Source organism: Dasypus novemcinctus, chromosome 8 (genome assembly GCF_030445035.2).
Source record: "Dasypus novemcinctus isolate mDasNov1 chromosome 8, mDasNov1.1.hap2, whole genome shotgun sequence".
In the NCBI taxonomy this organism is placed as follows: Eukaryota; Metazoa; Chordata; class Mammalia; order Cingulata; family Dasypodidae; genus Dasypus; species Dasypus novemcinctus.
The window spans coordinates 81,895,582-81,911,287 of record NC_080680.1 but is presented as its reverse complement, the minus strand read 5'-3'; the positions used below and the strand labels follow the sequence as shown (position 1 = coordinate 81,911,287).

General features: G+C 57.9%; 1 protein-coding gene across 2 annotated transcripts in view; it reads left to right on the top strand.

Moving 5' to 3' along the window:
- The window catches only part of PAX5 (paired box 5), a 198,632-nt gene extending 183,032 nt beyond the window's left edge, over window positions 1-15,600 (top strand). For both annotated transcript variants that reach the window (XM_004457266.5, XM_004457267.5), the window contains exons 9-10: window positions 4,574-4,660; window positions 11,648-15,600. In XM_004457266.5, coding sequence (XP_004457323.1) covers window positions 4,574-4,660; window positions 11,648-11,724 — 164 coding nt within the window. In that variant the 3' untranslated portion in view covers window positions 11,725-15,600. The remainder of the gene's footprint in view (window positions 1-4,573; window positions 4,661-11,647) is intronic.
- Window positions 15,601-15,706: the final 106 nt, after the last annotated feature.

Sequence of the window (15,706 nt, the reverse complement as noted above, 5' to 3'; positions counted from 1 at the left end):
ATAAAGCTGTGTGTTCAGTCCTGTTTTCCCGCTGGAGCTGGAGCTGGAGCAGACTGTGTTTTGTCATTGAAAGATTCTTTGGGCTTATGTGTGACCAGCTCCAGACAGCCCTGGAGCTGTCTCTGGGAGCCTGTGCGCTGTGTGCCTGCCACACTGAGTTCTCACTGCTGCTGAGTGACAGCCACCAGGGCATAAGCTAGCACCCTAATCAAGCCTCCCAGAAGCTTTTCTATTAATTTGTAAAGAAAAAGGTATCCTGGTTTAAGGGGTTGGTATTGTTGAGAGATGCACGAAAGCATGGATCTGTTAGAAGAAAGATGCAAGGGACCTGTGGTGTCCTTTGCCCTGGGCAAGGTCAGTAGAAAAGGTGTTGATTGTGGGATCTTTGTCTTGGGGCTGTTGGCTGCACCCCTAGAGGCCCCAACAATGAACGAGAAGCGGGGACTTCCATTTTGTCCTTAAAACATCATCCCTGCACTGAAGGAATATCCTTTCACTCCTGTGGATGTCATAGCCATGTCATCTCCTGAACCCTCATCCCCTTCTGCTTGGACTATTGCAGTAACCATCTGGCTGGTCTCCCTGATAGCAGGCTTGCTTCCTCCAGCTCGTCCTGATTCTGACATCCCCTGGTCTGAAGCCTTTGCTGGCTCCCCAGTCCTCATGGGAGAACAGCCTAACTTTTCTGACCCAACCCCACCCTGCTCTGTGGCTTGACTCTGCTGTGGCCTCACCCAAGGCCTGGCCATTCAGGGTTCACACTTTGAATAGTCCTACGTCTAGATCTTTGCTCGTGCCTCGAATGTCCTGCCTCCTTTCTGTGTATTGAATCCTGCCCATCCTTCACGGCCTGACTCAAATGTCCCCCAATTCTTTCCCTAGAACTTCTCTTGACTGGACAGAACTGTCTTCTAAGCTGCTTTTGTGAGGTTCAAAGGAAAGAAGGTATATGCTCCTCAGATGTGATAAGAATAATGAATTCAAGCAAGGGGAATGGAGCAGGGTATTGCAGTCCCCAGACCCAAAGGAGGCCAGGATATGGTGGGGCCACAGAACACAGAGGAAGGGTCCTTCCTCCCTGCTGGGGAAACTGTGGCCGCCGAGGAGTGAACTTCAGGCTCAGCAGATGGGAAGGGCTTTTGGGTATTACGTGGCCTGATTTACCCTTTCACAAATGGAGAGACGGAGGCCAGGAGCAGGGAGGCAGTGTAACCCAGACAAGAAGGTAGGTCCTGGGCTGGAGTCACTGCCTGACCTGGGCAAGCCCCCTAGTCAGTTGCACCTGTGAGGTTCACGGAGTAGGCGGGAGAGCCAAACGAGATCCAGATGCTAAGGGGGCTTTGGTGACAGATACAGGGTCCTTGTCATCATGGTGGCATTGGATGAGCGTTCACCACGTGCCAGGCACTTGGTGTATTGCTGTATTCAGTCTTCACAACAGCCACACGGGGTGAGCTCTGTTAATTTCCCATACTTTAAGGAGGAGGAAATTGAGGCATAGAAAGGTTGAGTGACCTAGGGAAGGCTGCAGAGCTAGGAAGACCCAGGATTTGAACCCGGGAGGTCTGGCTCCAGAGCCCTTGCTCCCAGCCTCTGTGACAAATGACCGAGGGCCATGGGGCTCAGTGTAGCGCGTGAACTTGAATCTGGGCCATCTGCTACTTCCTAGCCATCCTTGTGGCCTGCTAGGCCAGGTCTATCAACAGGCAGCTTTCTTGGTGACTGGGGACCAGTCTCCCCACACTCCATGCAGGGAGGTTCCCTGCCCTCCACCAGCTTCCCATGTCACACTTCAGACAATCACACAACATCCATGAGTCTCCAACAGGTAGTGGGAGAAGCTCCTAGGCCAGCCTCTGTCCCAGAGATGGTTAAGCTCCCCTTACCCAGAGAGCATTGCTCTCACAGGACCCACCTCCACTCTTCACACGCCAAGAGGCAGAATGGTACGGGGGAGAGAACCTGGCAATGGAGGCAGATAAACAGTTTCGAGTCCTGGCACATAGTAGCTGCTTGCTACACCCCTGGCTATTGGAATGGGAGCAGTGGTGGCTGTCACTTGAGTTAGAGTGCTCTCTGCTCTGGAAGTGTGTCCCTGATTGAGGAGTTCTCATTTTTTCATTCATTCATTCAACAAATAGCATCTGCTAGAAGCTAGATGCCAGGTGCTGTGCCAGACCCTGGGAGAGAGACGTGAACTGAACAGACAAATCTCCCTGCCCTCATGGAGCTTACATCCTGGTGGAGGAGGCACATAATAAACAAGATAAACATAATAAGGCATGCTGGATGGTGATAAATTGTATAGAGAAAAATAAAGCAGGAAAGAGGGGTGGAGTGGCGGAAGTTTCCGTTTAAATAAATGATCATAATTCCTCACTAGGAAGATTTGAGCAAAGCTTAGAAGGCAGTGAGGGAGAGAGCTAAACAGACTTGTGCAGGGAGAGCCAGGCGAACTACCAGTGATTTACTGAGCACCTACTGTCTGCAATGGACCGGGCATGAAGCTGGGGGGCCAGGCACAGGAGCTGAGGGCACTGGGACATTGACCTGCAGGGGCAGGCGCTCCCATGTCACAGAAAACCCCATGTAGGGGTTGCACTGAGGACCTGGAAGGAGATGGAGCCCACCCAGGGAGGACAGGAGTGGGGCATCCCAGAGGAGGAGGTATCCCGGTGGGTTCTGTAGCTCAGGGGTGGGGATGGGGTCGAGGATGGTGGGAAGTGCTCTTGATGTAGATACCTTTGTAGGAGCTGGGAGGTGTTTGTGGACCTTGGCAGGTCTCCAGGAGCCACCAGCAATTTGGGGTGGTAGTGGAGGATGGGTGGCTTGTACATAATGAACTCCTTAACCCCAGCTGGCGGAAGTGTCTTGCACATTTGGGGACTGGAGATCAGGAAGGCTTCCTGGAAGAGGCAACCTGGGGGGCAGGGCCTAGTAGGGGGCACGGGGCTGCTAAATGGAGAAGCAGAGACAGCCTTGGCCAGAGAGGCTGGATGCCCGGGCCGGACACTGCCGACAAGTGCCTCCAATGGGGGGCTCTGGGCACTGGGACCCAGAGGGGAGGGCGGCAGTCGCCTTCTCCAGGCGGCTGCCTGCTCCCCTGCCCCGCCCCCAGGCACTGTGACATGTGGAGGCTGGGCTGCCGGCCCTGCACTGTCACCGCACCTCCCTTCCAGCGCAGGAACCTGACACCCTGACCACTGAGGCATAAAAAACAGAGAATTGGAAGGCTCAGCCTGTCAGGCCGGGAGCGGCCTCCAGAGAGTCGGCAGGAGCGCGCACGTGTGGAGGCGTGTGAGAGCGCGCAGGGCTGCCCGCGGCGGAGGCGAGGAGGCGCGCGGCCCAGGGGCTGGGCGGACCCCTCAGCCTGCTTCGCTGTTCCTGCCGCACAGCCCCGCACAGCCCCGCACAGCCCCACAGCTGCTCCCCGGCCACAGGGGAACCAGCAAACCGGCCCAGGCCCGAGTTGCGGCCGTTCCCCCTGGAGACTCGTGCCCTCGGCCCTTGCAGGCCTCCCCGGGGGAACCGCAGAGCCCCGCGCGGGCCGAGGGCACCCGTGGGCTGTGTAACTCCAGCCTCCGCCGCCAGGGAGCGGCGCGCTGCGTTCAGCAGGCCGTCGCCGCCCGCCTCTGCCCGTGTTCCCGCGCCCTGCTCCAGGCCTCCCCGACACTCGCTGGCCACGTTCCAGCCCCGGTCAGGAGGAGCCAGGCAGGGCCTGCTCGCCACAGGCAGCTGGGAGGGAAGGGATTCCGATTGCCATCCCTCGTGGCCTGGCTGGTGTGAAGAGGCTCTCCTGGGGCTGGAAGCAAGAGGCAGGGGACTTCCAGCGACGGGCGTCCCAGCTCCAAGAGCAGCTGGGCAAGGACGAACTGCCGCGAAGTCCCACCGCCCCTCCCTTCCCCACACACCCAATGCTGAGCCACGCTGCCCGAGCCTGCCGGAGCAGCTAACAGCGCCGAGCGCTCCCCAGCCCTTTGGCTTGTCCCTTTGTTTCAGCAAAGGGGCATCCGCCTCCTCCCGACCGAGGGCCTGGGCTTATACTTGTCTCCCTGACTGGACTGAGGCCCCTGCAGCCGTCACCCTGCATTCACAGCTGGGGGGCCCGACTAGAGTTGTGTTCGCCTCTGGCTTCCCTGGTCCAGAGCAGCGCAGGGAGCACACGGGGAGTGGAACTGAATCTAACGCCGCAGTCAGGGGCCTTGGACTTGGGCAGGTATATCCAGGCCATTCTGCGAGAGACCCTGGGTGTCGGTCTCCTCACCTGTAAAATGGGCCAGGAGCCCCGGAGAGTGCCTGGTGCATGGTAGTTCCGTAGACACATGTGAGATGCTGGTGTTCACTACCCCTGCAGAAAGGAAAAAGATTTTGGGGGGTAAATACAGACAATGCCAATGACAGCTATCCCAGAATAAGCATGTGGCCCTGACTTGCCTTTATTAATTATGAAAAGTGCCTCCAGTTTCTGTAAGGGACGAATGCCATCGGCACTGAGGCTGGCTGGGACCCGGGGCCTTTTCTGAACTTGATTTGACCTTTGGTTCCTGTTTCTCTCTCTGCCCATGACATGCAGGAAGTGAGTTTTCTGGAAGTCCCTACAGCCACCCTCAGTATTCCACGTACAACGACTCCTGGAGGTTCCCCAATCCGGGGCTGCTTGGTGAGTACTTGGGAGGCCCTGCGCGGCCCCTGGCCCGCCCCTCGGCTGCCCCATCTGGGCCCTGTCCTCGGGCCAGGACACTGAGCCAGGTGTGGTCACTGAGGCTGGGTAGGAAGCTTGCCCAAGACACATGGAATATGGGGGGTGTTAAGGGGCCCTTAGGACTGTGTGCCCCTCTGCCCCCCAGAGCAGCTGGTGCCCCATCCCTCTCCCAGCTGTTTTGGGTGGATCCAGGGAAAGGGCACAGAAGAGGGACAGTGGAGGAAAGGGGCACTGAGCGAGGGAGTGGATGTGGCTCAAGCAGTTGAGCACCTGCTTCCCACATGGGAGGTCCCGGGTTCAGCTCTGGTACCTTCTAAACAAAACAAAACAAAACAACAACAACAACAAGCAAAACAAAAGAAAAAACCAATTCAGGGGAGCTGATGTGGCTCAGTGGTGGAGTGCCAGCTTCCCACATATGAGGTCCCGGGTTCAATCCCTGGCCCCAGTACCTCAAAAATGTTTTTTAAAAAGGGCATTGAGGGAGAAAGAAGAAGACAGGATAAGTGCCTGTCCAAGAGTAACTTGTGTTTCTTAAGAATCATTTAACATTCATGTGAGAAGTCTTTAAACAAAAGGCAGCAGAGAGCTCAGCTCAGATTGACTGGGAGCAGCTCCCGGAGAGCTGCCTTGGCAGGGAGCCTGAGGCCCAGCCGTGGAGCTGGGATGCCTGCACTGGGCAGCACGCGAGCCTGCCCACTGGAGGCGGGTTGCTGTGGCTGGAGGCCTGGGAGGCACCACGCACAGGGCACCCTGGTGCCCGGCCTCTGCCCTGGCTGGGCCCAGCCTGCTCTGAAAACAGCATCAAGACCAATATAGGACCAACTCAAGGCCAGGGGGAGGCTTCTGTTTTGTTGGAGTGAACTTGCATGAATCCGGCTGGTGAGTGCCAGCCAGAGACAAGGTCTGGGAGCAGGGAGCAAGAGCGAGCCCTGGCTCACAAATGCCACCTGCTACTGGTGGCGCCAGCCAGTAGCCCACGGCAGCAGCCCTGAGCCCTCCCCCCAGCAGCCTGCTGAGAACTTCCCACAACAAGGCCTACTTAAGTGAGAAACTGTTAGTTCCCTGGATCCTTAATTATTTTAGGACTTCATCAAAAAGAATAATAACCTAGTGTCTTCAAAGTCAAGTTGCCCGGCTGTGGGTCTGCGAAGGAGGCCATGAATTCTCAGCCTTGCCCCCTTTCCCAACCTGCTTTGGTTGTTAGGACAGAAGCAAGATACGGTCACCAGCCCTCTCTGGCTACCATCTTTCCAGGCACGTGAGCCTTGGGCTGCCCAAAGGACTTTGGTGCATCGTGTATAACGTTTGGGTGACATAAAGAACAGTGCCAATTAGCATTTCAGGTGCCTGTACCTGCCTTATGGAAGACTAGGCCCTTACTTTCTCTAGCCTCCCAGAAGGGCCGAACCTGCAGCCTGTTCTCCTCTCAGACTTCTTTGGTTTTGGTAAACATCATCTCTAAGTATTGAACTTACTTAATGTTTTACCTTTAATGAACCCCCAAGAGGTCCCCAGCTATGAACTGGCCGAGCCGTCCTTCTAAGGACAGGAGGCAAAGGCTGGCTGCGTCTCCCTGAGCCAGTGGGAGGAGCAGAGGTGGAGCCGAGGCCGGGCTGGGATCCCCTCCCTGGAAATGTGCCTCAGACAGAGCCCTGGCCCCGGTGCTGCTGGGAGGCCCACGGCGGATGTGGTGCCGAGGAGAGCTGGGCACCCAGCCATGAGGGTGGTTCTGTCAGACCCGGACGTGACCCCAAGGAGGCAGTGGTGGCCCAGGACCCCTGTCGTGACTGTGGCCCACCCAGGGTAGGGTGGGGTATGAAATCCAGCCCGGGCTTGGCACAAAGCCCTGAGCCCTGCCAGCACTGAGCTGCCCAGAGGGGACACCTTTCTCTCATTTGCATGACGTGGCCTCACTTGCCTGGGAATTGCAGAGGCAGAGAAGGAAGGAAGAAGCTGTCCAGGCAGGTGTGGCAAAGGGACGGGGTGGGGTGGGGCTGTGTGTGGAGAGTGGAGCCCCGACCTGGGGGCTCTCGGATGCCGGGCTGAGACGTTTGGACCTGACCGTGTAGGCCGCTGGGGCTGAAGGGATGGCGAGGGCAGGGTGGGGCCCGACTGTTCCAGAGGCTCGGGCTGTGTGCCTAGCGTGGGAGAGACGTGGACTCTGCTCCGAGGAGCTCACAGGCTGAGGACGAGGACGCTGCGGCGAGTGTGCCTGTGCTCGGAGGTGCTTAGTGCCTGGAAGCGGGCCTGAGAGAGGGTGGGCGGAGGGCTCGAAGCCCTGCCCATCTGAAAGAGCACTCGCTGATGGGGCAGGCCCTGGGCAAAGCCCTTCACCCGGCTGATCTCATTTTACCCTTCTGGCCACCCTAAGAAGTATATATGGTTATCTCTGTAATTCAGATGAGAGTGGGGCTCAGAAAGGTTAAGTAAGTTACCTGAGGTCACACAGCATGGAGATGGCTGAACTAGGACTCAAATTCAGGTCAGAGCCCATCTCATAACCGGTGTGCAGTGGGGTGCTCTTTAGTCTCCCTGACTGATTCCAAGTCTGAACAGTCCTCCTGCCAGGAAAAGCAGCCTCTTTCCTCCATAGGAGCAGGTTTCTGAGCCTTGGACACTCAGAGCATGTGTGTAATGAGAACAGGTCTGTCTGTTTGTGCAGCCAGGTTATTGCACCTATCTGTCAGGCTTTTAGTTGCAAATAGCAGAATCCACCCTGGCTGGATTAAGCAGAAAAGGAATTTTATTAAGGGATATTGGAGGCTCCCAGAATCTCTGAGAGCTTGGGCTCAGGAGTAACCCAGCCAGGAATAACACCACCCACCCGACCGGGCTGCCACATGGCACCCCCGCGCCCTGCCCCGCTGCTCCCGGTCAGCAGCCCCACTGCGGCTCACACGACGTGGCAGCCACCACGCAGGCTGGGCGTCAGAAGCTGGGTGCCTCTGCCCCGCCTCCCAGAAGATGGAGTCGCCCAGCTCACTTCCTCCAGTTGCCCCCCTTTGATTAAGGATGTATGCGAGAGTCCAGTTGGCAGAGCCCAGGGGACACTCCTGAGCCCCGGCCCCCAGGGAAGCTGGGAGAATGAGTTGACTTTGAGCACAGAGAGGTGGATCTTATAGCACAGGAAACTCTGTACAGACAGAATGTGTTTAAAAGGTGTTGGGCAGCTACAAACATGAGAAATGGCCCCTGCGCTACCCAGTTCTGTAACCTGGGGTATCCTGGTCAGGGCATCAGCCAATCTGGGCCTGTGTTGCCCGAGGTGTCAAATGAGGACAGTCACCCCAAACAGCTGGGTTCAAGCAGGAGCTGAATGCAAGGCTGTCTTGAGGTCCACGGCCCCCAGTGAGCAGGGATCCCACTTTCTGGAGAAGAGCGAGATGCCAGGCTCATCCTACCATAATCTTGCAAATAAGTTCCAGGCCCATTCACATCTACCAGCCTGGCCTTCCCCCAGAGTGTCTCTAGGGCTTTAGCAGAGAGATTCCTGCTGGGCAGGGAGAGCTGGGTTGATTATTCCTGCTCTCTGGGGAGGGTGTGGAAACCTGTTCTGAGGTTCCTTGGTGCTTCTGGTAGATGTGGGAGTGTCAACAGGTGAGACCCTGCACACGCCCACACGCACACACACGCGCTCACGCCCTCCTACTCTCACACACCCTCACACGTGCTGCCGGCGCTCAGGCCGGCCTGGCTGAAGCGTCCTGCACAGAAACACAGCTGGAATGAGGCTCGGCAATGCCACCCAATGAAGGACAATGACTGCCGCGTGCCGCCTCACCGGGAGGACTTCCCTCCCCGTGAGCTGCTCTGGGGTGCCCACGAGGGGCCCAGCCGAGGCAGTCGTGACTCAGCGTCCTGGTGGGTGCCCCCGTGGCGGCGAGGGGGCAGCCGGGGCAGGCAGGGTGGGCCGGGCTGGCAGGCGGAAGAACGGCTGCGGCAGTCTATTAGGATTAGAACGGGAGCTCCCGTGGCTGCTGGAAAGGGATTAGAGAGCGAGTGGGAGCCTGGAATGACTCTGTCAAGAAGTAAATTGATGATGATGTGAATTAGAGAGGAAAAATGACAGAAGAAAGGACAAGTTTATTCTAGATGGAGGTCTAATGGGCACCAGGAAGACAGAGTGCTTCTTGAGTTGATGTTTTCATTTTTCACGGTAAATGCAGGCATTTTTGTGGAGCCGTGACCTGGAGAGGGGCAGCTCTCACGCTGGGGCCCACTGGACAGTCTGGCAGAGAGATTGGGCTTTGAGAAGGGAGTGAGTCAGAGCCGGAGGGCGAGAGGCGCCTGGGCCAGGCTTGCAGGGCCGAGCCAAGGCATCCTGTGCGCAGCCTTGACTACCGTTTCCCGTTCCTTGGGACCCATTTCGGGGGCAGCCTTTGTGGTTTTCCAATACAGTGGCTGTTTCTTCTGTCATGCCATGCCTGGGCCCTCACACTCACACACTCACACTCACACACACACACACACACACACACACCTCCCACCGCAAATGCCCCATGGGTGGCTGTCGACAGAAGAGAGAGCAGAAGGCCGAAGGGGTTTTTGAGTCAGGGCTCCCGCCAGAGGTGGCCGAGGAGGCAGCAGGAGAAAACGTCTCTGGGAGGGCTTGGACACGGGCTTGGCGCCCATGCCCTCTGGAGCAGCGCAGGGAGGCAGTGCTGCCCGAGGCCACGCTCTCGTGGGAGCGGGGGGCTGGCCCCGCTCACCTGCCCCTCGGGGCCGGGTTTGGAGGGGGCGGCACATGCTGAATGCCTCCCCTGTCCCAACCTCATGTTATTTACTAGCTTCATGACCTTGGGCAAGTAGTTTAATCTCTCTTTGCCTCAGTTTCCTCACTGTAAAACGGGGACAGCAAAAGTTCTTACCTGACAGGATTGTTGTAGAAATTGAAAGCGTTCATGGATGTAAAGGGCTTAAAAAGTGCTCATTTCCAAAGCGCTGTCACATCTCTCTCGTGGTGCCCTCGTGACAGGCCCATGTCACTGTGACCTCCTTTCACAGATGAGGAAACTGAGGCTCAGGGCTGGGGAGTGGGGCATGAAGTCACACAGCCAAGGAGTGATAGAGCCCCATCTGGCAAATTCAAGTCCTTGGTCCCAGTTTTTGTCCCTGGGAGAATGGCCAGTATTGGTTTGGATTTGGGTGAGCATTTCGGAGTAAATGGGTCTCCTCACCTGGGGAATTCAGAAGTTTACTGTTGAGACGTGGCCCAGGACGGCTGACAGCCACAGCTGTCCATTCAGGCAAGCACGTTATGGAACTGCACTGCGGTGGAAGGAGTCCTGAGCCGTGGCAGACAACCCGAATCCCAGCTCAGGCCTTGGCACTGAGGAGCCCTGCGACTTTGGGCAAGTGGCTTCGGTTTGTGGAACCTCCGTTTCATCCCCTGTAAATGGAGGAGATTGGCTTAGCAGCTCTAATCTCCATGGTTGTGAGAATCTGTAGGCTGCCCTGGACCTCTCAGACCCCTCACCCCTGGGGAGGACTTTTGGCATGGAGCAAGTCTGCGGGAGATCTTTCCAAAGGGTGCAAAGAAAGTGGCCTGAACCCAGCGCTGGGCATGCAGCTCTCACAGGGCTCGTCTGGCTGTCACACCCTTCTGTCACATATACACCGATCCCAATCTCCCCACGCCCAAGCCCAGCCCAGAGGCCACTTCCTCCAGGAAGCCTGCCCTGCCAGAACAATCGTGCCCTCCCCGGAATTATTGTCTCAGAGCTCCCCTCCCCTTATACCTTGTGCTAAAACATTGTGAGTTCTGATTCTGAACTCAGGCTGATGTTTTCCCCAGGATTGCCCAGCTCTACATTCAGTAGGGTCAGTGAATGAATGAATTAGTGAGTGAAAGAATGAAAGAGTGGGCAGGAGGCTTTGTGATGGGTTGCTCACCTTGTGTTTGCTGAGTGAATGAAGGAAAACCGGGCGTCCGCGCTGTTCATTTACTCAGCAGACCCAGCTGAGTGTGCCACTGCCCAGCCCTGGGCTGGGGCCTGGGATGGAGACCAAGAGGGGCAGAGCAGCCCCTGCCTTGGCAGGGTTCTCCGTCAGGGATGGTAGACGCACAGGCAGAAGTGGCCTTCGTGCGTGCTGCAGCCTGCACACGCAGGGGAGCTTCCGGAGGAGGCAGTGGCCTCGGGACTTGAAGGAGGCACTGCAGTTGGACGGCAATGCCGGTGAGGGCACAGGCCAAGGCGTCCCGGGCAGAAAGCACAGCATCGGACACAGGAGAGCATGATAAGCTGCCTTAACCGTACCCAGCCTTAGGGTCGTTTTGAGGTTTAGATGGGATAAGATGTAGATGAAATAGCACAATTGGGTGCAGGGGAAATGCTCAGCCAGGAATCACTGCTGTTTGCATTCTGGGGTGTTTGAAACAGCTGCATAGAGTTGAATGTGGGAGCGTGATGTGGGAGTGTGGGAGTTGCAGACATGGCAGGTAAATCCAGAGGGGCTTGATGGCAGACCACCCACCAGCCAAACCAAGGGGTGAGGACTGTGCAGCCTCTAGGTCGGGGGTCAGCAGACCTCTTCCGTCGAGGGCCAGAGGGTAAGTATTTTCGGCTCTGCAGGCCAGGTGGTCTCTGTCGCAGCTCTTCAGCTCTGCCCTTGCAGCGGAGAGCAGCCCATGAATCAGCGTGGCCGCAGTCCAGTAAGACAATTTTCAAAACGGGCGGCAGGCAGGATTTGATCCGAGGGCCCTTGTTGGCTGATTCCAGCTCTAGTGGAGGAGGACCCTTGAGATCTTGTGAGTCGGTGGCTCTGGTCAGATTTGCAGTTTGGAGAACAGACTGGAACAGAGATCTTGGTGAGAGAGGCCCATGGCCTGGCCTGGGTGTCAGGGAGGAAGGGCAGAGGTGGCAGTCACTGGCCGAGAGGGGGCCCCAGGTGACGCACTGTGGGCATCTCCCCGAGCTCAGCACACTCTTCTTTCTCTTCCAGGCTCCCCCTACTATTACAGCACTGCTGCCCGAGGAGCTGCCCCACCTGCAGCTGCCACTGCCTACGACCGTCACTGACCCTCGGAGCCAGGCGGGTGCCAAGCACTTATGACACATATCATTGAGGGCCGTAGCCTCCCAGCCCCCACCGAAGCCAGCCGGAGGGGCCCAACGAGACTGTCCCCCAGCATCCCCCACTCACCTGAATCTCCCTCCCTCTCCTTTTCCTGCCAGAGACTCTAGTTCTAGGGTGGGGCTGTGGGACGTCTGGACGTTTGTCCATTTCTAAGAGTCAGTCGATGAGATGCTCCCGGTGGCGACTGGGTCTCTGCAAACCAACAAGCTGTCCTGTGACAACAGCAGCCCCCACGCGGCCTGCCGGCCCCCCAGCTGCCTGCCCATCCACCCATCTCGCCCGCCCCAGGCCTGGGAAAGAGAGATAGCTTCTGTGGCTTCAACAGCACCCCTGTAAATACCTTCTTGCTTTTCTGTGGGCCTGAGGGTCCCGCAGAACAGACTGCCCAACCCATCATGCATCCCGCGCTCATGGTGCATCACGGGCATCTTGGACCTGTGCGCAGAACGTCCCCCTGCCCGACGTGCCCCCCATCAGGTGGGCTCTGAGTGTCCTTGAGACCGAGGAAGCCCACCTCAGGGCACCCTTCCTGCTCAGCTCTTCTTTAAAGTCTTGCCTACGAGTCACGCAGGGCTGGCTGTGCTCCCAGCTCCCTCTGGGACCCTCCCCAGGAGAAATGCATCTTGGGGAGATGCCCTGGCTTCCTCCCTCCCTTTCCCTGGGCCCAATGCAGTGAAGATATCTTTTCCAGATCGAAGAACTCCAAGTGAACTGTTGGGGAGGGTCCTCAGCTCCTCTTCTGAAGGAGATGCCTTGCTAGGTGTCTGTTGCTTTGCAGGCTGAGCATTAGGGCGGGAGGGGATGTAGGAGATGATCTGTTCAAGTCAAGGAGGGGCCTGAGGCCCTCCCGACTCCCCCACCCTTTGGAACCACTGAACTGAATTGGGATGTGTCTTCTGAGGTGTGCCCAGGCTCAAATCACTTTGGATTCCCACCGTGGACATTTCACCCACACTCCAAGACCCCAGCAGGTGGATTCTGGGCAGGCCTGTCACAGCCTTATAGACAGTGACCCACTAAAAAGGACTTTTTTTTCCCCCTGCGCGGAGGACCACAAACACCCAACAGCAGTCAGCCAGCACTTCCTGAGCATCCCCTCGGGGCAGTCCCGCCTGGTCCACGGAGCTTAGCATGCAGCTGGGAGTCGAGGTGGTGGGTGGGGGGCAGACCCTAACCTCACTGAGTGGGTGCCCACCTGTTGATTCAAGAGAACAGGTCGGTCTGGGCCTTTGCCTTGGGCCCTGGGAGCTCAGAGAGGGAGCTTGGAGAGTACTGTGGGCTGGAGTGGTCAGAAAAGGCACCCGGGAAGATTTGAGGGAGAAAAGAAGGCCTCTTGGGAGGGGGCAGGGTGAGCAGTGTGTCTGAAGAGCTGATTTGTAAAACCGGGGGTAGTTTTGAGGTGGCAGTGATAGGTGCCCCCGTCACGTCACCCATGGCCTCATTTCCTTGCACGGTCTCTCTTGCCCACTCAGAATAGCCCAGTGGAGGCCCTGTCCACATCTGGGCTGAAATAGCAATGACAGCGGACGCCGTAGTCTCCTGTGACAGTGCCCCCAAAGCCTGCATGTCACCAGGTCCTGACATCAGGCTGGCAGAGAGCTGGAGCCAAGAGAGCCCAGCCTTGGCTTCTCAGGCCTGAGGCCTTTTCCCGGCCGCACCTCTGCCTTGCCACGGGACCCCAGACAAGGCCCCCACCTCTCTGAGCCTCCGCTGCTGCAGCACAGCAGGGCCACCAGAGGAGTCCCCTGAAAGCGCTTTCCCTCCCAGGGAACAGGGTCTGTGACAGGGTCACCTGGGACAGGCCCTCCACTTGTGAGCAAGCCCGCGGGTGGGCGCCTGGGTCCTGCTCATATCTGGCCCACGCAGGGAACGAGGACACTCAGGGAGGTGGGAGTCCGCAGGCCCTGCAGACAGCCTCGCCCAGCGCCCTCGGGAACCCGAAGCCCAGCCTGGGGGAACCCGGGGCCACGCGGCGGGACAGAGCACCCCTCCTCTGGCAGTCACCAAGGGCTTTGACCTCCAGCCCCCCACGAGGTGGGGGGACAGAAGAGGAAACTGAGGCTCAGCAAGGTAGAGTCCCCTCAGTGACTGGCAGAGGAGGGGCTGGAACCTGGTCCCCTGATCCCCGGCACATGGCGACCCCCACCATGCCCATTGACCCCCCCTCCCATCCTTGGGGTGGGAAGCTGAAGGGTGAGGGCAACAGGGATGGCTCCCAGCCCACTGCCCCCGGCTGGATCCCCTGGAGCTGTTAGAACTGCCAAGAATGCCCATCGCCCCGGCCAGAGATGGGACCTGCTGGGCAAAGGAGGTCACTGGGGCCAGAGCCCACGTCCAGGAGTGGGGATGAACTGGCTCTCACCTCTACCTGCCAGGCAGTCACCATGCAAAGGTAGGGAAGGTGTGCTACTGGCCGCTCCCTCCAGTGGGAAGGGTACAGCCCTCTTGGTCCTCTGTCCCCCACCCACCCCTCTCTCAGATCAGGGCGCAGCCTCGTCTTTGGCTCCTGGCCCCTCCTTGTGGTTTCAGGCTGCTGGGAGGTCCACCCTCCCTGAACTAGTTGCCAAAGGCACATGCCATCCTTCCTCAGACAGGCCACCCGGCCAGCGCAGCCGCCTCTGCCCACTGGGCTTCTCTTCTCGCTCCTGCAGTGAGCCCCTCCCCCCCATGCCTTCCCCCTCTCCCCTGAGGCTTTGTTGGCCCTCAGATGGGATTTGTGTTTGTTAGACACCCTCTGGATTCCTGGACTGCCAGGCAAAAGCACAAGAGCGCACAGATGCACACGTGTGTTCTCACACACGCCTGCCCGCCCCAGTTCAGGGTTCCCACGCTGTCCCGTGGAGCCGCCCGGGGGCTGGGTGAGGAGGTTCCAAAGGACACAAGCCGTTGCTTAGAGAATCCTGACGGAAAACACAAGCCCAAGGCTTTCGCCAGCATCGGGGCAGGGCCCGGGCGTTCCTCGTGGGCTTTTTGCCCCGTGTTCCCACTCTGACTTATTGAAAAGGACAGCGTGGATTTTGGGACCGTTTTTCATTCCATTCGCCTAGCTCCAACTCAGAAAAATTTGTTGAAATATCCAACCTAACATCCCTTTTTCAGGGCAGTGTAGGTGGGATTAGCCCCTTGTGTAGCTGACATTTGTATGGTGCTTTATAGTCTTCAACTATCCCACGGGGCAAAGATCATGATTCTCCTTTTTCAGATGGGGAAATGGAGATGCAGGGCGCCCACGGTGAGACAGAGGTGAATTCCAAGCCAGCGTGCGGCTTAGAGACACCCCCCTGGCTCCCTGGAGAGCCCCCAGGTCCACACCGAGGAGAGAAGGAACAGGGAACTGAGGCCGGGACTTTGCTGGTCCAACTAGATCCCGTTAACATCCAAACCTGGGGAGTCTTAGCCCAGATCCACACCTCAGTGTGTGAGGCTTCCTCCAGCCTCCTTCCTGCTGGGCCCCCAGGCTCAGGGAACTGGGGCTTCTCCAAGGCTGCACTCTCATGCCTGCGGGGGTCTGGGGCAGCCCCAGCTCTGACTCTTAGGGCCCAGGTGTCTGGTGTCACGAGGTGCCCCTCCCACTTCTCTATCCTTTGTCCTTCCTGACTGTGATAGGCGGGCGTGTCCAGGGATGTCCTCAGGCAGGTGACACCCAGAGCACAGATTCCAGGCCCTGAGCCCACTGCTTGCAGTTGCAGGCCAAGGTGCCTAAGCTCGTGGCTCAGAAAGGGCCCAGGTGCCCGGAAGAGTGCTTGCCCTGCTGAATGACATTCAAGTGTGAAGTAAAATGCTCTGCCAGTCAAAAAAAAAGAAAAAAAAAAAAAAAAGCTCTGTGGGCCGTTGACCCACTGGCCACCAGCGTGTGACTCCTGATCTTGGCCCAGCGCCGCCATACTTCTTCCCCTCCTTGTCCTTCTTTGTGAAGTTGGGCGA